The sequence below is a fragment of the Rhinopithecus roxellana genome, chromosome 18, assembly GCF_007565055.1.
Source record: "Rhinopithecus roxellana isolate Shanxi Qingling chromosome 18, ASM756505v1, whole genome shotgun sequence".
NCBI classification, from domain to species: domain Eukaryota; kingdom Metazoa; phylum Chordata; class Mammalia; order Primates; family Cercopithecidae; genus Rhinopithecus; species Rhinopithecus roxellana.
In genome coordinates, this window is record NC_044566.1 from 97,210,714 (window position 1) to 97,233,993 (window position 23,280).

Sequence of the window (23,280 nt, forward strand, 5' to 3'; positions counted from 1 at the left end):
AACTGGAAAATTTAGAGGAAATGGATAAATTCCTGGTCTCCCAAGACTGAATCAGGAAGAAATTGACACCCTGAACAGACTGATATGTTCCATAATTGAACAGTAATAATAAACCTACCAACCAGTAAAAGCCCTGGACCAGATGGATTTATAGCTGAATTCTGCCAGATGTACAAAGAAGAACTGTTACCAATCCTACTGAAACTATTCCAAAAAACCAAGAAGGAGTGATTAATGCCTCCCTAACTCATTCTGCAAAACCCGTGTTATCCTGATACCAAAACCTGGCAAACATGCAACGAAAAAACTGCAGGCTATTACTGACAAACATAGATGGAAAAATCCTCAACAAAATACTAGCAAACTGAATCCAGCAGCATACCAAAAAATTAATTCACCATAATCAAATAGGCTTCTCTCCTGGGAAAGGTTGGTTCAACAAATCAGTAAATGTCACTCACCACATAAACAGAATTTAAAACAAAAAATGTGATCATTTTGATAGATGCTGAAAAAGCATTCAGTAAAATCGAACATCCCTTCATGATAAAAAAAAAAAAAAACCCTCAATAAACTGCATTGAAGGAACATACCTCAAAAGAATAAGAGCCATCTGTGACAAACCCATTGCCAGTGTCATACTGAACAGGCAAAAGCTGGAAACATTCCCCTTGAGAACTGGAACAGGAGAAGGATGCCCAGTCTCACTATTCCTATTCATCATAGTAGTGGAAGTCTTAGCCAGAGCAATCAGGCAAGAGCAATAAATAAAAGGCATCCAAATAGTAAAAGAAGTCCTGTATCTCTCTTCAGTGATGATATGATTCTACACCTAGAAAACCCTAAGGACTCCACCAGACAACTCCTGGAACTGATAAATTACCTCAGTAAAGTTTCAGAATTCAAAATTAATGCACAAAAATCAGTAGCATTTCTATAGACCAATAACACTCAAGCTGAGAGCCAAATCAAGAACTCAGTCCCATTTACAGTAGACACACACAAAATAAATAACTAGGAATACAGCTAACTAAGGAGGTGAAAGATCTCTACAAGGAGAATTACTAAACACTGCTGAAAGTAATCATATATTATACAAACAAATGGGTAAGTATTCCATGCTCACGGATTGGAAGACTAAATATTGTTAACATGGCCATACTGCCCAACACAATCTGTAGATTTAATGCTATTCCTATCAAACTGCCAATATCATTATTCACAGAATTGGAAAAAACTATTCTAAAATCTTATGGAACCAGAAAAGAGCCCAAATAGCCAAAGCCATTCCAAGAAAAAGAACAAATCTGAAGGCATATTACCCAACTTCACACTATACTACAAGGCCAGAGCAGCATGGAACTGGTACAAAATAGACACATAGATTAATGGAACAGAATAAAGAACCCAGAAATAAAGCCATACACCTACAACCATTTTAGCTTTGACAAAGTTGACAAAAATTAGTGGGGAAAGGATCCTCAATTCAATAAATGGTCCTAGGATAGCTGGCTAGCCATATGCAAACAAATGAAGCTGGACCCCTACTTTTCACCATATTCAAAACTTAACACAAGATGGATTAAACAGTTAAGTATAAGACTGAAAACTATAAGAATTCTAGAAGAAAATCTAGGAAACACCATTCTGGACATCAGTCTTGGGAAATAATTTATGGCTAAGATCTCAAAAGCAATTGCATCAAAAACAAAAATTGACACGTGGGACCTAATTAATTAAACTAAAGAGCACAGCAAAAGAAACTCGCAACAGAGTAAACACACACCCTACAGAATATACAGAAAATATTCACAAACTATACATCTGACAAAGTTCTAATATGCATAAGCAGCAAACAAATCAAGTAAAGAATAACCCCTTTAAAAAGTAGGCAAGCGACATTAATAGATACTTCTCAAAAGAAGACACACAGGCAGCCACCAAGCATATAAAGAAATGTTCAACATTACTAATCCTTAGATAAGTGCAAATCAAAACCACAAGGAGACACCATCTCGTACCACTTAGAATGGCTATTATTAAAAACTCAAAAAACAACAGATGCTGGTGAGGCTGAGGAGAAAAGGGAATGCATATACACTGTTAGTGGGGATGTAAATTAGTTCAGCCCCTTTGGAAAGCAGTTTGTAGATGTTTCAAAGAACTTAGAACTGCCATTCAACCCGGCAATCCCATTACTGGGTACATCTCCAAAGGAAAATAAATCGTTCTACCAAAAAGACACATGTATGTTCATTGCAGCACTGTTCATAATAGCAAAGATGTAGAATCAGCCTAGGTGTCCATCAGTGGTGGATTGGTTAAAGAAAATGTGGTACACGTATAAACTGTGGAATACTATGCAGCGATTAAAAATGAAATCAGGCCATTTGCAGCAACATGGACTCAGCTGGAGGCCAAGCAAACTAACACAGAAGCAGGAAACCAAACACTGCATGTTCTCACTTAGAAGTGGGAGCTAAACGTTGCGTACTAATAGACATAAAGATGACAGCAAGAGACGCTGGAGACTTCTAGAGGGGAGAGGGAAGGGTTGAAAAACTATCTGGTACTATGCTCACTACCTGGGTAATGGGATCAATCATACCGCCAACTTCAGCATTACTTGATATACCCGTGTTGTAACCAATCTGCATGTGCACCCTCGAATCTAAAATAAAAGCTGAAATTCTTAAAAATATATATTTAATTTGGCCGGGCGCGGTGGCTCAAGCCTGTAATCCCAGCACTTTGGGAGGCCGAGACGGGTGGATCACGAGGTCAGGAGATCGAGACCATCCTGGCTAACACGGTGAAACCCCGTCTCTACTAAAAAAATACAAAAATCTAGCCGGGCGAGGTGGCAGGCGCCTGTAGTCCCAGCTACTTGGGAGGCTGAGGCAGGAGAATGGCGTAAACCCGGGAGGCGGAGCTTGCAGTGAGCTGAGATCCGGCCACTGCATTCCAGCCCAGGCGACAGAGCGAGACTCTGTCTCAAAAAAAAAAAAAAAATATATATATATATATATATATATTTAAATTTATCTTAGGCATATTTGCATCTAAAAATTGCTTAATTGGAAAAGTTATAATTGTTACAAGAAAATATTGTAGTAATTCTAAATTGCTTATTTATTTTTGATTAATCTTTATATCTGCATAGTTTTTGAAACATGGATATAAATTGCCTATATTATCTAAATAACATTTTTGTTATTTTAGGGCACATTAAATGATCGCACGAATGCAATTGATTTTCTAATGGATAGGAATAATGTTGTACCCCGTATAAATTCTTTGATTTTGCATGCTAACCAGCAGTACCTCAATTTAATATCTACATCAGGTAAAATAATCCTATACTGTTCTACAAATGCTTATTGAGTTGTGAATGCTTTATTTATATTTAACATTTAATTTGAAATTTTTCAGTAACTGCTGATGTTGAAGATTTCTCTACTTTCTTTTTCTTGGATTCACAAGATAAGAGTGCTGTAATTGCAAAGAACATGTATTATTTAACCCAAGACGGTAATACGCATATTTTATTTACCTGAATTCTTAAAGTGATAGAAACTTATAATCTTCATAAGGCAGTTGTATAGTAAACTTTAATATGTTGTTATTTTTGAGTAGAGGCCTAGATTTCAATTTTAGAGTTTGTGAATTTTTTAGTATTTAACGTGTGCTGAGAAAACAATGCCTTCTATTCTAGCTTTGTTTATCTTATTTTTGCCTTTTTTAAAGTAAACTATTTTCACCTTTTTAAGAAAAGAATAAAATTTTTTCAGTACTATGTGAACTATTTTATAATGTATAAAGTACAATTACCACCTCAGAGAAGATAATAATTCTACTGCATTCTGATTAAATAACATGCAATGTTTCGCTTAAGGTAGGGCTTACAACCAGAAGAGAGGAGACCCAGACAGTAACACACTTGGGAAAAAGGATTTAGCCAAAACCAGGAAGTCTGCTGTGGGACTATAGATTTGTTAGGGTAAAATTAACTATTCAGATAGATGAATGTAATTCGAATTTGGTTGGTTTTTGTTTTGCTTTGTTTTGTTTGGCCTGCTTTGCTCTAGAAATAAAAATGAGCCAATGAGTAAAAGATTAAAGAAGGCTGATTTTGGTCTCAGTAGAGAAGTGGTAATTTTCTAACAGAGTGCATTAAACAGATGGGATGAACTATGTTGTAAGGGGCAAAGTTTTATATAGGAGAGAGATTTAAAGCAGTGGCCACACAACCAGTTCTTGTAAACGCTGTAGATGAAATCAGAGTTTCTACCAGATGGCTCCTGGATTACTGTCTTAACAGATTCCATGATTTTATGTTCATAAAGGAATATGGCTACATATTGCTGTTTTCTGTATCTACTAGTAAGCTTGATTGTTATGGTTTTACATATATGTGGGATATAAATTTTTTTTTTTTTTTTTAACAAATGTAGCTAGAAGGCAGATTTGCTTACCAACACTGGGAGTTTTATGTAAGCTTATTTAATGAGTTACTCTTCTAGCTGGAAGCTTTATATATGCTTGTATAATGAATTACCCTTGTAGCATTTTTATATGTAATTTTATATGTATTTATTTTGTATGTATATATATGTACATACATATATACATTCACACATAAAATTTTAACAATCTTTGCTTATTTTCAGAAATATTATTTTAATATATTTGTTTTTTTTAATGTGTTAACTGCAGATGTTCCCCTGCTTTTGTTTTATTTTAAAAAAGAGTTAATTTGAGTAAACTGTTTGAAACTTTCAGATGACAGTAAAATTTCTGCAGTCACTCTCTGGATTATTGCAGATTTTGATAAGCCTTCTGGGAGAAAACTTCTTTTTAATGCATTAAAGCACATGGTAAGTACCTAGATATTCTTACCAACAGTTTTAATTTATTTCAATTTAAGGAAAGCAATATGAAGAACATGCTTTAAATATTTTCCCCTCCATGTTAATGTTTTAATTAAGTAGACTAAGGAAGGAATTCAGATTTAGTCTTCATGTAAAATAGGTAACTTTGCTCAGGAAAAGAAAAACCTACCTGTTTTCTATGACTTGTGACATATATTCTCTGGTAGCCCTTGTGATCAGACATACAAATACCTCATATCGATTACAAATAGGGTATTAAACAAAGTAAATAACTCTAGACCCTACCACCACTTCAGTGACCTGAAATCCACTATTTACCAGCAATAGCTAGTAATAGCAATTTTTGGTCACATAATTAAGCAGCACTTTCTTTCCCTGATTCTTTAAGAAAAACTAAGTAAATTTATTTCAATGAAGAATATTTTAAACCTTAAGTCAACATTAAATGTCTTGTTATTAATTATAAACCAGTATACTTCAAGAGTATACATTTCTGTATATAAAAGTAGTCTTTCATAACTGTATTTCTAAGTTAACATGTTTATATAGATAAAAAAATACTTAAGAAACATAAACCAAAATATTTAATGAAATTGTTTTTATATTAGCTAAGTATAAATTTATTGCCGTATAAATTTGTTTACCACTTGGTAGTAAACAATGAACATTTATCTTAACAGTTTCTGAGGTTCCAGAATTTAGGAGCAACTTACCTGAGTGGTTCTACCTTAGATTCTTTTATAAGGCTATAGTTAAGATTTTGGTTATAGTTGCAGTGATCCGAAGGCTTCACTGAAGCAGGAGGACAAGCTTCTAAGATGACTCACTTACATGCCACTGCAGGAGTCCTCAGTGTTTCATTGACTTTTAGCAGAGTGCTTCATTCCATTGCCACATAGACCTCTTTTTGGTGTTACTTAAGTGCCCTCACTTAATATGATGGGAAGATTGCATGAGGCCAGGAGTTCAAGCCCAGTCTGGGCAACGTAACAAGACTCTCTCTCTCTAAAAAAAAAATTTTTTTTAAACAGTTAGCCAGATGTGGTGATGCACACCTGTAGTCCCAGTTATTTGAGAGGCTGAGGTGGGAGGATCACTTGAGCCCAGGAGTTTGAGACTGCAGTGAGCTGTGGTCACACCATTGTACTCTAGCCTGGGTAATAGAGTGAGACCCCAATAATTAGTCAGTGAAGAAAAGAACGTACTGAACATAAGGGTTGTTAACATTTGTAACTCCTGATAATTTTTAAGAAATGACTTTCCAAATGGCTGTTAATTTTCATAGTTTTTGAGGGGATCTGTCACATCACAGTATTGAAAGCCTTGATTTTTGTTATACCTAATTCTTTCTGCCAATTTAAAAAACAAAGATAGTTTCTTTTTTTTAATTATTATTTGTTTTTGTTTTGAGACAGGGTCTCGCTCTGTCATTGAGGCTGGAGTGCAATGGTGTGATCTTGGCTCACCACAGCACCCAACTCCTGGGCTCAAGCAATCCTCCCACCTCAGCCTCCTGGGCAGCTTGGGACTGCAGGTGCATGCCATCACACCCAGCTAATTTTTGTATTTTTTGTAGAGACGGGAGTTTTGCCATGTCATCTCGGCTGGTGTCAAACTCTCGAGCTTGAGTGATCAACTCACCTCAGCTTCCCAAAGTGCTGAGATTACAGGCATGAACCACTGTGCCTGGCCAAAGATGGCTTCTTATTTGTATTTATTTGATAAGTAGTTACAGGGAAAATTTTTCTTTCAATATGACTTTATTTTTAGCTTAGATTCAGGGCGTACATGTGGAGATTTGTTACATGGGCATATTGTGTGGTGCTGAGGTCGGAGCTTCTAATGATTCTGTTGTCCAAGTAGCAAACATAGTACCTGATAGGTAGTTTTTCAACTCTCGTGGCCCCCCTTTCTCCCTCTCCATCCCCTTTTGGAGTCCCCAGTGTCTACTCTTGTATTTGTGTCCCTGAGTATCCATTGTTTAGCTCCCACATAAGTGAGAACATGCAGCATTTAATTTTCTGGTTTTGTTAGTTCACTTAGAATAATGGCCTCCAGCCAAGGCCATGTTGCTGCAAAGGACACGATCGCATTCTATCAATCAATGTGTAGATTGATTTCAATCTGTACATACTGTGTAGTATTCCATGGTATATATGAGTCACATTTTCTTTATTCAGTCCACCATTGATGGGCACCTAGGTTGATTCCATGTCTTTGCCATTGTGAATAGTACTGTGATAAACATGAGTGCAGGTACCTTTTTTGGTAGAATGATTTATTTTTCTTTGGGTATATACCCAGCAATGGAATTGTTGGGTCAAATGGTAATTGTTTTTAGTTCTCTGAGAAATCTCCAAACTGCTTTTCACAGTGGCTGAACTAATTTTCATTCCCGCTGTGTTTAGGCATTCCCTTTTTCTCTGCAACCTTGCGAGCATCTGTTATTTTTTGACTTTTTAATAATACCAATTCTGACTGGTATGAGATGGTATCTCTTTGTGTTTTTGATTTGCCTCTCTCTGATGAGTTAGTGATATTGAGCATTTTTTCATGTTTGTTGGCAGCTTGTATGTCTTCTTCTTAGAAGTGCCAATGTCCTTTGCTCACTCTGTAATGGGGTTGTTTTTGTCCTCTTGATTTGTTTATGGAACATTTTTCTATGTTTATTAGCCAGTTATGTTTCTTTTCTGAATAAGTATTTTTCTGTAACTTCGTGTAGTGCTCCGGAGGAAAAAAAAAGTCCCAGTGTGAATCTTTACCCACTATTCTGTCCTTCCAAGTGGGAGACGCATGCTAAAACTGCTTCCTATCCACTATCTGGAAAACAGCAACAACAACAACAAAAACACTGTCACCACCTTTTTTTTTCAACTTTTAAGAGTATATGTGTGGGATGTGCAGGTTTGTTACACAGATAAACGTATGCTATGGTGGTTTGCTACAGAGATCATCCCATTGCCTAGATATTAAGCCCTGCATCCCTTAGCTATTCTTCCTGATGCTCTCCCTCCCCACACCGCCCACCCCCAACAGACCACAGTGTGTGTTGTTTCTGCCATTTTGTCCATATGTTCTCATCATTCAACTCCCACTTAAAAGTGAGAATATGTGGTGTTTGGTTTTCTGTTCCTGTGTTAGTTTGCTGAGGATGCAAACTCATCCTCCTTCCGTGCAGCTCCATTTGCAGCTCCTTCCGTGTCCCTGCAAAGGACATGATTTCATTCCATTTTGTGGCTGTATAGTATTCCATGGTGTATGTGTACCACATTTTCTTTATCCGGTCTGTCATTGATAGGCATTTAGGTTGATTCCATGTCTTTGCTATTGTGTATAGTGCTGCAATGAACATACACGTTCTGTATCCTTATAATATTTAATGGAATGGTTTATATTTCTTTGGGTATTACCCAGTAATGGGATTGCTGGGTCAAATGGTAATTTTGTTTTCAGTTCTTTGAGAAATGTCCAAACTGCTTTTCATAGTGGCTGACCTAATTTTTATTCCCACTGTGTTTAAGCATTCTCTTTTCTCTGCAACCTCACCAGCATCTGTTCTTTTTTGACTTTTTAGTAATGGCCATTCTGACTGGCATGAGATATTATCTCATTGTGGTTTTGATTTGCATTTCTCTAATGATCAGTGATGTGGAGCTTTTTCCTCATATTTGTTGGCCACATGTATATCTTCTTTTGAGAAGAGTCTGTTTGTGTACTTTGTCCACTTTTTAATGGGGTCGTTTTGTTTTTTTCTTGTAAATTTAAGTTCCTTGTAGACTCTGGATATTAGACCTTTGTCAGATGGATAGATGGGAGAAATTTTTTCCCATTTCATAGATTATGTGTTCTCTCTGATGATAGTTTCTTTTGCTGTGCAGAAGTTCTTTAGTTTAATTAGTAATATATCCCATTTGCCAATTTTTGCTTTTATCACAACTGCATTTGGCATTTTCACCATGAAATCCTTGCCCATGTCTATGTCCTGAATAGTACTGGCTAGATTTTCTTCTAGAGTTTTAATAGTTTTTGGTTTTACATTTAAGTTTTTCATTCATCTTAAGTCAGTATTTGTATAAGGTGTAAGGAAGGGGTCCAGTTTCAGTTTTCTGCATATGGCTAGCCACTTCCAGCACCGTTTATTAAATAAAGAAACCTTTCCCCATTGCTTGCTTTTGTCAGTTTTGTTGAAGATCAGATGGTTGTAGATGTGTGGTCTTATTTCTGAGTTCTCTATTCTGTTCCGTTGGTCTATGTGTCTGTTCTTGTATCAGTACCATGCCATCTTGGTTACTGTAGCATTGTATATTTTGAAGTTGGGTGGCATGATACCTCCAGCTTTGTTCTTTTTTCTTAGGATTGGCTTTACTATTCGGGCTCCTTTTTGGTTCCATATGAATTTTAAAATCACTTTTTCTAAATATATGAAGAATGTCAATGTTAGTTTAATGGGAATAGCTTTGAATCTATAAATTACTTAGGGCAGTATGGCCATTTTCATGATGTTGATTCTTCCTATCCATGAGCATGGAATGTTTTTCTATTTGTTTGTGTCCTCTTTGATTTCCTTTGAGCAGTGGTTTGTAATTCTCCTTGAAGAGATTCTTCACTTCCCTTGTTAGCTGTATTCCTAGGTATTTGATTCATTTTGTAGCAATTGTGAATGGGATGGCTCTGCCTACTTGTTGTTGGTGTATAGGAATGCTAGAGATTTTTGCACATTGATTTTGTATCCTGAGACTTTGCTGAAGTTGCTTATCAGCTTAAGAAGCTTTTGGGCTGAGATGATGGGGTTTTCTAGATACAAGATCATGTTATCTGCAAACAAAGATAATTTGACTTCCTCTCTTCCTATATGAATATTCTTTCTTTCTTTCTCTTGCCTGATTGCCCTGGCCAGAACTTTCAATACTGTGGTGAATAGGAGTGGTGAGAGAGGGCATCCTTGTCTTGTGCCAGTTTTCAAGGGGAATGCTTCCAGCTTTTGCCCATTCAATATGATACTGGCTGTGAGTTTGTCATATATGGCTTTTATGATTTTCAGGTATGTTCCTTTAGTACCTGGTTTATTGAGATTTTTTTTTTATTTTGTTGTTATTATACTTTAAGTTCTAGGGTACATGGACATAACGTGCAGGTTTGTTACATATGTATACTTGTGCCATGTTGGTGTGCTGCACCCATCAACTCGTCAGCACCCATCAACTTGTCAGCAACCCTCAACTTGTCATTTACATCAGGTATGACTCCCAATGCAATCCCTCCCCACTTCCCCCTCCCCATGATAGGCCCCGGTGTGTGATGTTTCCCTTCCCGAGTCCAAGTGATCTCATTGTTCAGTTCCCACCTATGAGTGAGAACATGCGGTGTTTGGTGTTCTTTTCTTGCGATAGTTTGCTGAGAACGATGGTTTCCAGCTGCATCCATGTCCCTACAAAGGACATGAACTCATCCTTTTTTATGGCTGCGTAGTATTCCATGGTGTATATGTGCCACATTTTCTTAATCCAGTCTGTCACTGATGGACATTTGGGTTGGTTCCAAGTCTTTGCTATTGTGAATAGTGCCGCAACAAACATACGTGTGCATGTGTCTTCATAGCAGCATGATTTATAATCCTTTGGGTATATACCCAGTAATGGGATGGCTGGGTCATATGGTACTTCTTGAGGAATTGCCATACAGTTTTCCATAATGGTTGAACTAGTTTACAATCCCACCAACACTGTAAAAGTGTTCCTATTTCTCCACATCCTCTCCAGCACTGTTGTTTCCTGACTTTTTAATGATTGCCATTCTAACTGGTGTGAGATGGTATCTCATTGTGGTTTTGCTTTGCATTTCTCTGATGGCGAGTGATGATGAGCATTTTTTCATGTGTCTGTTGGCTGTATGAATGTCTTCTTTTGAGAAATGTCTGTTCATATTCTTTGCCCACTTTTAGATGGGGTTGTTTGTTTTTTTCTTGTAAATTTCTTTGAGTTCTTTGTAGATTCTGGATATCAGCCCTTTGTCAGATGAGTAGATTGCAAAAATTTTCTCCCATTCTGTAGGTTGCCTGTTCACTCTGATGGTAGTTTCTTTTGCTGTGCAGCAGCTCTTTAGTTTAATTAGATCCCATTTGTCAATTTTGGCTTTTGTTGCCGTTGCTTTTGGTGTTTTAGACATGAAGTCCTTGCCCATGCCTATGTCCTGAATGGTACTACCTAGGTTTTCTTCTAGGGTTTTTATGGTATTAGGTCTAACATTTAAGTCTCTAATCCATCTTGAATTAATCTTCATATAAGGAGTAAGGAAAGGATCCCATTTCAGCTTTCTACTTATGGCTAGCCAATTTTCCCAGCACCATTTATTAAATAGGGAATCCTTTCCCCATTTCTTGTTTCTCTCAGGATTGTCAAAGATCAGATGGCTGTAGATGTGTGGTATTATTTCTGAGGACTCTGTTCTGTTCCATTGGTCTATATCTCTGTTTTGGTACCAGTACCATGCTGTTTTGGTTACTGTAGCCTTGTAGTATAGTTTGAAGTCAGGTAGCATGACGCCTCCAGCTTTGTTCTTTTGACTTAGGATTGTCTTGGCAATGCGGGCTCTTTTTTGGTTCCATATGAACTTTAAAGCAGTTTTTTCCAATTCTGTGAAGAAAGTCATTGGTAGCTTGATGGGGATGGCATTGAATCTATAAATAACCTTGGGCAGTATGGCCATTTTCACGATATTGATTCTTCCTATCCATGAGCATGGTATGTTCTCCCATTTGTTTGTGTCCTCTTTTATTTCACTGAGCAGTGGTTTGTAGTTCTCCTTGAAGAGGTCCTTTACATCCCTTGTAAGTTGGATTCCTAGGTATTTTATTCTCTTTGAAGCAATTGTGAATGGAAGTTCATTCCTGATTTGGCTCTCTGCTTGTCTGTTACTGGTGTATAAGAATGCTTGTGATTTTTGCACATTAATTTTGTATCCTGAGACTTTGCTGAAGTTGCTTATCAGCTTAAGGAGATTTTGGGCTGAGACGATGGGGTTTTCTAAATATACAATCATGTCATCTGCAAACAGGGACAATTTGACTTCTTCTTTTCCTAACTGGATACCCTTGATTTCTTTCTCTTGCCTGATTGTCCTAGCCAGAACTTCCAACACTATGTTGAATAGGAGTGGTGAGAGAGGGCATCCCTGTCTTGTGCCAGTTTTCAAAGGGAATTTTTCCAGTTTTTGCCCATTCAGTATGATATTGACTGTGGGTTTGTCATAAATAGCTCTTATTATTTTGAGGTACGTTCCATCAATACCGGATTTATTGAGCGTTTTTAGCATGAAGGGCTGTTGAATTTTTTCAAAAGCCTTTTCTGCATCTATTGAGATAATCATGTGGTTCTTGACTTTGGTTCTGTTTATATGCTGGATTACGTTTATTGATTTGCGTATGTTGAACCAGCCTTGCATCCCAGGGATGAAGCCCACTTGATCATGGTGGATAAGCTTTTTGATGTGCTGCTGAATCCCGTTTGCCAATATTTTATTGAGGATTTTTGCATCAATGTTCATCAGAGATACTGGTCTAAAATTCTCTTTTTTTGTTGTGTCTCTGCCAGGCTTTGGTATCAGGATGATGTTGGCCTCATCAAATGAGTTAGGGAGGATTCCCTCTTTTTCTATTGATTGGAATAGTTTCAGAAGGAATGGTACCAGCTCCTCCTTGTACCTCTGGTAGAATTCAGCTGTGAATCCATCTGGTCCTGGACTTTTTTTGGTTGGTAGGCTATTAATTGTTGCCTCAATTTCAGAGCCTGCTATTGGTTTATTTAGGGATTCAACTTCTTCCTGGTTTAGTCTTGGAAGAGTGTAAGTGTCCAGGAAATTATCCATTTCTTCTAGATTTTCTAGTTTATTTGCATAGAGGTGTTTATAGTATTCTCTGATGGTAGTTTGTATTTCTGTGGGGTCGGCGGTGATATCCCCTTTATCATTTTTTATTGCGTCTATTTGATTCTTTTCTCTTTTCTTCTTTATTAGTCTTGCTAGTGGTCTGTCAATTTTGTTGATCTTTTCAAAAAACCAACTCCTGGATTCATTGATTTTTTTGAAGGGTTTTTTGTATCTCTATCTCCTTCAGTTCTGCTCTGATCTTAGTTATTTGTTGCCTTCTGCTAGCTTTTGAATGTGTTTGCTCTTGCCTCTCTAGTTCGTTTAATTGTGATGTTAATTTTAGATCTTTCTTGCTTTCTCTTGTGGGCATTTAGTGCTATAAATTTCCCTCTACACACTGCTTTAAATGTGTCCCAGAGATTCTGGTATGTTGTATCTTTGCTCTCATTGGTTTCAAAGAACATCTTTATTTCTGCCTTCATTTCGTTATGTACCCAGTAGTCATTCAGGAGCAGGTTGTTCAGTTTCCATGTAGTTGAGCGGTTTTGATTGAGTTTCTTAGTCCTGAGTTCTAGTTTGATTGCACTGTGGTCTGAGAGACAGTTTGTTATAATTTCTGTTCTTTTACATTTGCTGAGGAGTGCTTTACTTCCAGTTATGTGGTCAATTTTGGAATAAGTGTGATGCAGTGCAGAGAAGAATGTATATTCTGTTGATTTGGGGTGGAGAGTTCTGTAGATGTCTATTAGGTCTGCTTGCTGCAGAGATGATTTCAATTCCTAGATATCCTTGTTAACTTTCTGTCTTGTTGATCTGTCTAATGTTGACAGTGGGGTGTTGAAGTCTCCCATTATTATTGTATGGGAGTCTAAGTCTCTTTGTAAGTCTCTCAGGACTTGCTTGATGAATCTGGGTGCTCCTGTATTGGGTGCATATATATTTAGGATAGTTAGCTCTTCCTGTTGAATGGATCCCTTTACCATTATGTAATGGCCTTTGTCTCTTTTGATCTTTGATGGTTTAAAGTCTGTTTTATCAGAGACTAGGATTGCAACCCCTGTTTTTTTTTTGTTCTCCATTTGCTTGGTAGATCTTTCTCCATCCCTTAATAGGAGCCTATGTATGTCTCTGCATGTGAGATGGGTCTCCTGAATACAGCAGACTGATGGGTCTTGACTCTTTATCCAGTTTGCCAGTCTGTGTCTTTTAATTGGAGCATTTAGTCCATTTACATTTAAGGTTAATATTGTTATGTGTGAACTTGATCCTGCCATTATGATATTAACTGGTTATTTTGCTCGTTAGTTGATGCAGTTTCTTCCTAGCCTCGATGGTCTTTACATTTTGGCATGTTTTTGCAATGGCTGGTACCGGTCGTTCCTTTCCATGTTTAGTGCTTCCTTCAGGGTCTCTTGTAAGGCAGGCCTGGTGGTGACAAAATCTCTAAGCATTTGCTTATCTGTAAAGGATTTTATTTCTCCTTCACTTATGAAACTTAGTGTGGCTGGATATGAAATTCTGGGTTGAAAATTCTTTTCTTTAAGAATGTTGAATATTGGCCCCCACTCTCTTCTGGCTTGTAGAGTTTCTGCCGAGAGATCTGCTGTTAGTCTGATGGGCTTCCCTTTGTGGGTAACCCGACCTTTCTCTCTGGCTGCCCTTAAGATTTTTTCCTTCATTTCAACTTTGTTGAATCTGGCAATTATGTGTCTTGGAGTTGCTCTTCTCGCGGAGTATCTTTGTGACGTTCTCAGTATTTCCTGAATTTGAATGTTGGCCTGCCCTGCTAGGTTGGGGAGGTTCTCCTGGATGATATCCTGAAGAGTGCTTTCCAACTTGGTTCCATTTTCCCCCCCACTTCCAGGCACCCCAATCAGACGTAGATTTGGTCTTTTTACATAATCCCATACTTCTTGCAGGCTTTGTTCATTTCTTTTTCTTCTTTTTTCTTTTGGTTTCTCTTCTTGCTTCATTTCATTCATTTGATCCTCAATCGCTGATACTCTTTCTTCCAGTTGATCGAGTCGGTTACTGAAGCTTGTGCATTTGTCACGTATTTCTCGTTTCATGGTTTTCATCTCTGTCAGTTCGTTTATGGCTTTCTCTGCATTAATTAATCTAGTTATCAATTCTTCCACTCTTATTTCAAGATTTTTAGTTTCTTTGCGCTGGGTACGTAATTCCTCCTTTAGCTCTGAGAAGTTTGATGGACTGAAGCCTTCTCTCGTCTCGTCAAAGTCATTCTCCATCCAGCTTTGATCTGTTGCTGGCGATGAGCTGCATTCCTTTGGAGGGGGAGATGCGCTCTTATTTTTTGAATTTCCAGCTCTTCTGCCCTGCTTTTTCCCCATCTTTGTGGTTTTATCTGCTTCTGGTCTTTGATCATGGTGATGTGCTGATGGGGTTTTGGTGTGGGTGTCCTTCCTGTTTGTTAGTTTTCCTTCTAACAGTCAGGACCCTGAGCTGTAGGTCTGTTGGAGATTGCTTGAGGTCCACTCCAGACCCTGTTTGCCTGGGTGTCAGCAGCAGAGGCTGCAGAAGATAGACTATTGCTGAACAGTGAGTGTACCTGTCTGATTCTTACTTTGGAAGCTTCCTCTCAGGGGTGTACTCCACCATGTGAGGTGTGGGGTGTCGGTCTGCCCCTAGTGAGGGATGTCTCCCAGTTAGGCTACTCAGGGATCAGGGACCCACTTGAGCAGGCAGGCTATGTGTTCTCAGATCTCAGCCTCCGTGTTGGGAGATCCACTGCTCTCTTCAAAGCTGTCAAACAGAGTCATTTGTGTCTGCAGGGGTTTCTGCTGCTTTTTGTTGTTGTTGTTGTTGTTGTTGTTTAGCTGTGCCCTGTCCCCAGAGGTGGAGTGTACAGAGACAGGCAGGCCTCTTTGAGGTGCTGTGAGCTCCACCCAGTTCGAGCTTCCCAGCGGCTTTGTTTACCTACTTAAGTCTCAGCAATGGCGGGTGCCCCTCCCCCAGCCTTGCTGCTGTCTTGCCATTAGATCGCAGAGTGCTGTGCTAGGAATGAGGGAGGCTCCTTGGGAGTGGGACCCTCCCGGCTAGGTGTGGGATATAATCTCCTGGTGTGCCCGTTTGCTAAGACCCTTGGTAAAGCGCAGTATTGGGGTGGGAGTTATCCGATTTTCCAGGTGTTGTGTGTCTCAGTTCCCCTGGCTAGGAAAAGGGATTCCCTTCCCCCTTATGCTTCCCAGGTGAGGCGATGCCTTGCCCTGCTTCAGCTCTCGCTGGTCGGGCTGCAGCAGCTGACCAGCACTGATTGTCCGGCACTCCCTAGTGAGATGAACCCAATACCTCAGTTGAAAATGCAGAAATCACCTGTCTTCTGTGTCGCTCGTGCTGGGAGCTGGAGACTGGAGCTGTTCCTATTCAGCCATCTTGCTCCGCCCCTTATTGAGAGTTTTTAACATGCAGGGATATCTTATTTTATGAAAGGCCTTTTCTGAATTGATTGAGATAATCATGTGGTTTTGTTTTTAGTTCTGTTTATGTGATGAATCACCTTTATTGATTTGTGTATGTTGAACCAACCTTGCACACTGGGGATGAAGCCAACTTGATCCTGATGGATAAGCTTTTATATATGCTGCTGAATTTGGTTTGCTAGTAGTTTATTGAGGATTTTTGCATTGATGTTCTTCAAGGATACTGGCGTGAAGTTTTTCCTTTTTTGTTGTATTTCTGACAGGTTTAGGCATCAGGATGATGCTGGCCTTGTAGAATGAGTAAGGGAGGAATCAGTCCCTCTTCAATTTTTTTGGAATAGTTTCAGTAGAAATGGTTCCAGCTCATCATTGTACCTCTGGTAGAATTCAGCTGTGAATCCATCTGGTCCTAGGCTTTTTTTGATTGGTAGACTATTTATTACTGCCTCAATTTCAGAACTTGTTGGTTCTGATGCCTCGTATCATTGCTGATTGTGTTTATTGGATTCTTCTGTCTTTTATTCTTTATCAGTCTAGCTAGTGGTCTATTTTACTAATTTTTTCTAATAACAGATCCTGGATTGGTTGATTTTTTTGAAGAGTTTTTCATGTCTAACTCTTTCAGTTCAGCTCTGATTGTGGTTATTTCTTGCCTTCTGCTAGCTTTGGGGTTTGTTTGCTCTTGGCTCTCAAGTTATTTTAATTGAGATGTTAGAGTGTTAACTTGAGTTCTTTCTAGTTTTTTGATGTGAGCATTTAGTGCTGTAAATTTTTTTATTAACACTGCTTTAGTTGCATCCCAGAGATTCTGGTACATTGTCTCTTTGTTCTTATTAGTTTCAATGTACTTCTTGGTATTTCTGCCTTAATTTCATTACTTACTCAAGAGTTATTCAGGAGCAGGTTGTTCAGTTTTCATCTTGGTGTGTGGTTTTGAGTGAATTTCTTAATCTTCAGTTCCACTTCTTTTGCATTTGCCGAGGAACGTCTTACTTCCAATTATGTGATCAGTTTTAGAGTAAGTGTCATGTGGCATTGAGAAGAATGTATATTTTGTTGGGTTTTGGTGGAGATTTCTGTCAATATATGTCAAGTCCACTTGATCCTGAATATTTTTGTTAATTTTCTGTCTCGATCATCTCTCTAATATTACTAGTGGGGTGTTAAGCTCTCTCACTATTATTGTGTGGGAGTGTAAGTCTCGTTGTAGGTCTCTTAAGAATTTGCTTTATGAATCTGGGTGCTTCTGTATTGGGTGCATATATATTTAGGATAGTTAGCTTTCTTGAATTGAACCCTTTATAATTATGTAACGTTCTTTTTTAATCTTTGTTGCTTTTTTTCTGTTTTCCATTTGCTCATAAATTTTCCTCCATCTCTTTATTTTGAGCCTTTATGTGTCTTTCCATGTGAGATGGATCTCTTGAAGACAGTGTGTTGATGGGTCTTCACTGTTTACACAGCTTGCCATTCTTTGTCTTTTACTTGGGGCATTTAACCCATTGACATTTAAGGTTAGTATTGTTATGTGTGAATTTGATGCTGTCATCATGATGCTAGCTGGTTATTTTGCAGACTTGTTTATGTGGTTGATTTATAGTGTCACTGGTCTGTGTACTTCAGTGTGTATTTGTCGTGGCTGCTAATGGTTTTTCCTTTCCATACTTAATGCTTCCTTCAGAAGCTCTTGCAAGGCAGGCTGATGGTGATGAATTCCCTCAGCATTTGCTTCTCCTTGCTTATGAAGCTTAGTTTCCAGATATGAAATTCTGGAAATTCTTTTCTTTGAGAATTCCTTCAGAATTTTTTCTTTAAGAAATGAATTGGGAATTCTTTAAGAAATGAATTGGGAATTCTTTAAGAATGTTGAATATTGGCCCCAATCTCTTCTGGCTTGTAGGGTTTCAGCTGAGAGGTCTGCTGTTAGTCTGATGGGCTTCCTTTTGTGGATGACCTAGCCTTTCTCTCTGGCTGCCCTCTAACATTTCTTCTTTCATTTCAACCTTGGAGAATCTGATGATTATATGTCTTGTGGTTGATCTTTTCATGGAGGATCTTACTGGGGTTCTCCGCATTTCCTGAATTTGAATGTTGGCCTTTCCTGCTAGGTTGGGGAAGTTCTCCTGGATGATATCCTCAAGTATGTTTTTCAACTTGGTTCTTTTCTCCCTGTTTCTTTCAGGTACCCCATCAGTCATAGGTTTGCTCCTTTTACATAATCCCATAGTTCTCGGAGGTTTTGTTTGTTCCTTTTCATTCTTTTTTCTTTAATGTTGTCTACCTGCCTTATTTCAGCAAGATAATTTTCAAGTTCTGAAATTTTTTTCCTCTGCTTGGTCTGTTCAGTTATTGATACTTGTGGTTACATTGTGAAGTTCTCATGTTGTGTTTTTCACTTCCATCAGGTCATTTGTATTCCTCTCTAAACTGATTGTTCTGGCTTACAGCTCCTGTAGTGTTTTATCATAGTGCTTAGCTTCTTTGCAGTGGGTTAGAACATGCTCCTTTAGCTTAGTAAAGTTCCTTATTACCCACCTTCTGAAGCCTACTTCCATCATTTCAGCCATCTCAGCCTCGGCCCAGTTCTGTCCCCTTAGGGGAGAGATGAGAGATGTTGCAGTCATTTGGAGAAGAGACACTCTGGCCTTTTGAGTTTTCAGCATTTTTGCTTCAATTTTTTTCTCATCTTTGATTTCTGAGTTTGCTGACGTTTGAATGGGGTTTTTGTGGGGTCCTTTTTGATGATGATGATTTTGTTGCTTTCTGTTTGTTTTTAACGGGCAAGCCACTCTTCTGTAGGGCTGCTGCAGTTTGCTGAGGGTCCACCCCACACCCTACTTGCTTCTGTTTTTCCTGTACCCAGAGGTATCACCAGTGAAGGCTGCGAAACAACAAAGATGGCAGCCAGGTCATTCCAGAAGCTCTGTCCTAGAGGGGTGCAGACCTATTGCCAGTCCAAACACACCTACAGCAGGTGGCTGGAGACCCTTGTTGTGAGGTCTTATGTAGATAGGAAGAATGGGATCAGGGACCTGCTTAAATAGGCAGTCTGGCTGCTTTTTGCTAGAGCAGGTGTGCTATGTTGGGGTGAATCATTTCTCACCCAGACTGTTTGGACTCTCCAAAGCCAGCTGACTGGAACAGCTGAGTCAGCCAAACTGCAGAGATGGTAGATGCTCCTCCCACTGGGAACTCTGTCTCAGGAAGAGATCAAAGCTTTGTCTTTGTAATCCTGGCTGGTGTGGCTGAAGCCGCTGCAGAGAGGTCCTCCCCAGGGAGGAGGAATGGCTGGGGTGCTGCTTAAAGAAGCAGTCTGGCCCTGATCAGGCAGAGTAGCTATGCTCTGTTGGCGGGGGAGCCTTCCTTGTCTAGACTGTTTGGACTCTCCAAAGCTGGCAGGTTGGAACAGCTGACTCGACCAATCTGTAGGGATGGTCGCGACCCTCCCCCGGAAGCCCTGTCCCAGGGAGAGATCAGAGATCTGTCCTTATAACCCTGGCTGGAGTGGCTAAAACTTCCACAGGGATAAGTGTATTTTTTGCATCTAAGTAAGTATGTCATTTTCATATGTAATCTATTTATTATTCGTTTACTGTCTAAGTATTTGAGTGACTGTATTCTCCCTTCTGGGGATATATTAGTTTACAATATTAAGGTATTTTCTCTTATGCAGGTTAAATTTTAGCAGGAGTAGTGTGGATAGGGAGACAGGCAGTAAGTGATAGACATATATGTAAGTTGAGTTACATGTCAAGAAGGTGAGAAATGCTGTGGAAAAAGAAAAAGAACTGGGTAAGGGAGGCTCAGGAGCAGAGAGTCAGATTGCAGACAGATTACAATTTCAAATAAGGTTGGCAGGATACGCCTCATTGAGAAGATGACATTTCAGCAATGACCTGAAGGAATTGAGGGAATTAACAATTCAAATACTGATGGAAAATATATTCCCACCAGAGTGTCTAGCTGATGCAGAGGTTCTAATGCAAGAACGTACTTTATGTAAGAAGACAGCAAAGTGTATGGCTAGAACACAGCAAGGGGAAGAGATGAGATAACAGAAGAATAATATCAGGCTTGTAGGTGTTACGATTCTATCATTGACCCATAGAAGCATTTTGTAGATTAATATTTTGCATGTCATTTTACCTTTTGACATCATTTAAATTAGTGTGTGATGTTCTTGACAGTTAAAAAATGTCTATATTAGAACTATCAGTCTTTTAAAATTTCTTCATAATTTTTATATTTAAGAGTTTTATGGGGAGTTTTTTGTTTTTGTTTTTTTGTTTTTTTTTTTGAAAGAGTCTCACTCAATCGCCCAGGCTGGAGTACAGTGGTGCAGTCTCGGCTCACTGCACCCTCCTCCTCCTGGGTTCAAGTGATTCTCCTGCCTCTGCCTCCCATGTGCTTGGGATGACAGGTGTGCACCACCACACCCAGCTAATTTTTGTATTTTTTTTTAGTAGAGATGGATTTTCACCATCATGGCCACGGTGGTCTCAAAATCCTCACCTCAGGTGATCCACCTGCCTCAGCCTCCCAGAGTGCTGGGATTATAAGCAGGAGCCACTGTGCGCAGCCATTTAGAGTTTTAATTCTATTAATTATCCTTTCTATATATTTTAATTCTCTCCTTTCGTAGCTTGCTTTCTTCTGCCTTTGTAAATTTAAGCAGATGCCAGTAGTTTTAAGAAACTTTATAGTGGTTGTAAGGAATATTTTAACACTTTGAATATATCATTTCATTGCCTTCTTTTTTTTAAATTATACTTTAAGTTCTAAGATACATGTGTACAACGTGCAGGTTTGATACATAGGTATACATGTGCCGTGATGGTTTGCTGTACCCATCAACTTATCATTTACATTAGGTATGTCTCCTAATGCTATCCCTCCCCCAGCCCCCCAGCCCCCAGCAGGCCCCAGTGTGTGATGTTCTCCGCCCTGTGTCCAAGTGATCTCATTGTTCAATTCCTACCTATGAGTGAGAACATGCAGTGTTTGGTTTTCTGTCCTTATGATAGTTTCCTGAGAATGATGGTTTCCAGCTTCATCCATGTCCCTGAAAAGGACATGAACTCATCCTTTTTTATGGCTGCATAGTATTCCATGAGGTATATGTGCCACATTTTTTTAATCCAATCTATCATTGATGGACATTTGGGTTGGTTCCAAGTCTTTGATATTGTGAGTAGTGCCACAATAAACACAAATGTGCATGTGTCTTTATAGTAGCATGATTTATAATCCTTTGGGTATATATGCAGTAATGGGATTGCTGGGTCAAATGGTAATTCTAGTTCTAGATGCTTGAGGAATCACCACACTGTCTTCCACAATGGTTGAACTAATTTACAGTCCCACCAACAGTGTAAAAGCGTTACTATTTCTCCACATCCTCTCCAGCACCTGTTATTTCCTGACTTTTTAATGATCACCATTCTAACTGGCATGAGATGGTATCTCATTGTGGTTTTGATTTGTACTCCTCTGATAACCAGTGATGATGAGCATTTTTTCATGTGTCTATTGACTGCATAGATGTCTTCTTTTGAGAAGTGTCTGTTCATTTCCTTCGCCCACTTTTTGATGGGTTTGTTTTTTTCTTGTAAATTTGTTTAAGTTCTTTGCAGATTCTGGATATTAGCCCTTTGTCAGATGGGTAGATGGCAAAAATTTTCTCCCATTCTGTAGATTACCTGTTTAGTCTGATAGTAGTTTCTTTTGCTGTGCAGAAGCTCTTTACTTTAATTAGATCCCATTTGTCTATTTTGGCTTTTGTTGCCATTGCTTTTGGTGTTTTGGTAATGAAGTCCTTGCCCATGGCTATGTCCTAAATGGTATTGCCTACGTTTTCTTCTAGGGTTTTTATGGTTTTAGGTCTAACATTTAGGTCTCTAATCCATCTTGAGTTAATTTTTGTATAAGGTGTAAGGAAGGGATGCAATTTCAGCTTTCTGCATATGGCTAGCCAGTTTTCCCAGCACCATTTATTAAATAGGGACTCCTTTCCCCATTTCTTGTTTTGTCAGGGTTGTCAAAGATCATATGGTTGTAGATGTGTGGTGTTATTTCTGTGGTCTGTGTTCTGTTCCATTGGTCTGTCTCTCTGTTTTGGTATCAGTACTGTGCTGTTTTGGTTACTGTAGCCTTGTAGTATAGTTTGAAGTCAGGTAGCATGATGCCTCCAGCTTTGTTCTTTTTGCTTAGGATTGTCTTGGCGATGCAGACTTTGGGTTCCATATGAAGTTTAAAGTAGTTTTTTTCCAATTCTGTGAAGAAAGTCATTGGTAGCTTGATGGGGATGGCATTGAATCTATAAATTACTTTAGGCAGTATGGCTATTTTCATGACACTGATTCTTCCTATCCATGAGCATGGAATATTCTTCCATTTGTTTGTGTCCTCTTTTATTTCTTTGAGCAGTGGTTTGTAGTTCTCCTTGAAGAGGTCCTTCACATCCCTTGTAAGTTGGATTCCTAGGTATTTTTTTCTCCTTGTAGCAATTGTGAATGGGAATTCACTCATGATTTGGCTCTCTGTCTGTTAATGGTGTATAGGAATGCTTGTGATTTTTGCACGTTGATTTTGTATCCTGAGACTGCTGAAGTTGCTTATCTCCTTAAGGAGATTTTGGGCTGAGACGATGGGGTTTTCTGAATATACAATCATGTCATCTGCAAACAGGAACAATTTGACTTCCTCTTTTCCTAATTGAATACCCTTTATTTCTTTCTCCTGCCTGATTGCCCTGGCCAGAACTTCCAACTCTGTGTTAAATAGGAGTGGTGAGAGAGGGCGTCCCTGTCTTCTGCTGATTTTCAAAGGGAATGCTTCCAGTTTTTGCCCATTCAGTGTGATATTGGCTGTGGGTTTGTCATAACTAGCTCTTATTATTTTGAGATACGTTCTGTCAATACCTAGTTTATTGAGAGTTTTTAGCATGATGACTGTTGAGTTTTGTCGAAGGCCTTTTCTGCATCTATTGAGATAATCATGTGGTTTTTGTCATTGGTTCTGTTTATGTGATAGATTATGTTTATTGATTTGCATATATTGAACCAGTCTTGCATCCCAGGGATGAA

General features: G+C 38.8%; 1 protein-coding gene across 1 annotated transcript in view; it reads left to right on the forward strand.

Moving 5' to 3' along the window:
- The window catches only part of UGGT2 (UDP-glucose glycoprotein glucosyltransferase 2), a 270,417-nt gene that overhangs the window by 131,689 nt on the left and 115,448 nt on the right, over window positions 1–23,280 (forward strand). Inside the window, exons 18-20 of the mRNA XM_010358916.2 lie at window positions 3,223–3,346; window positions 3,433–3,531; window positions 4,783–4,877. Coding sequence (XP_010357218.2) covers window positions 3,223–3,346; window positions 3,433–3,531; window positions 4,783–4,877 — 318 coding nt within the window. The remainder of the gene's footprint in view (window positions 1–3,222; window positions 3,347–3,432; window positions 3,532–4,782; window positions 4,878–23,280) is intronic.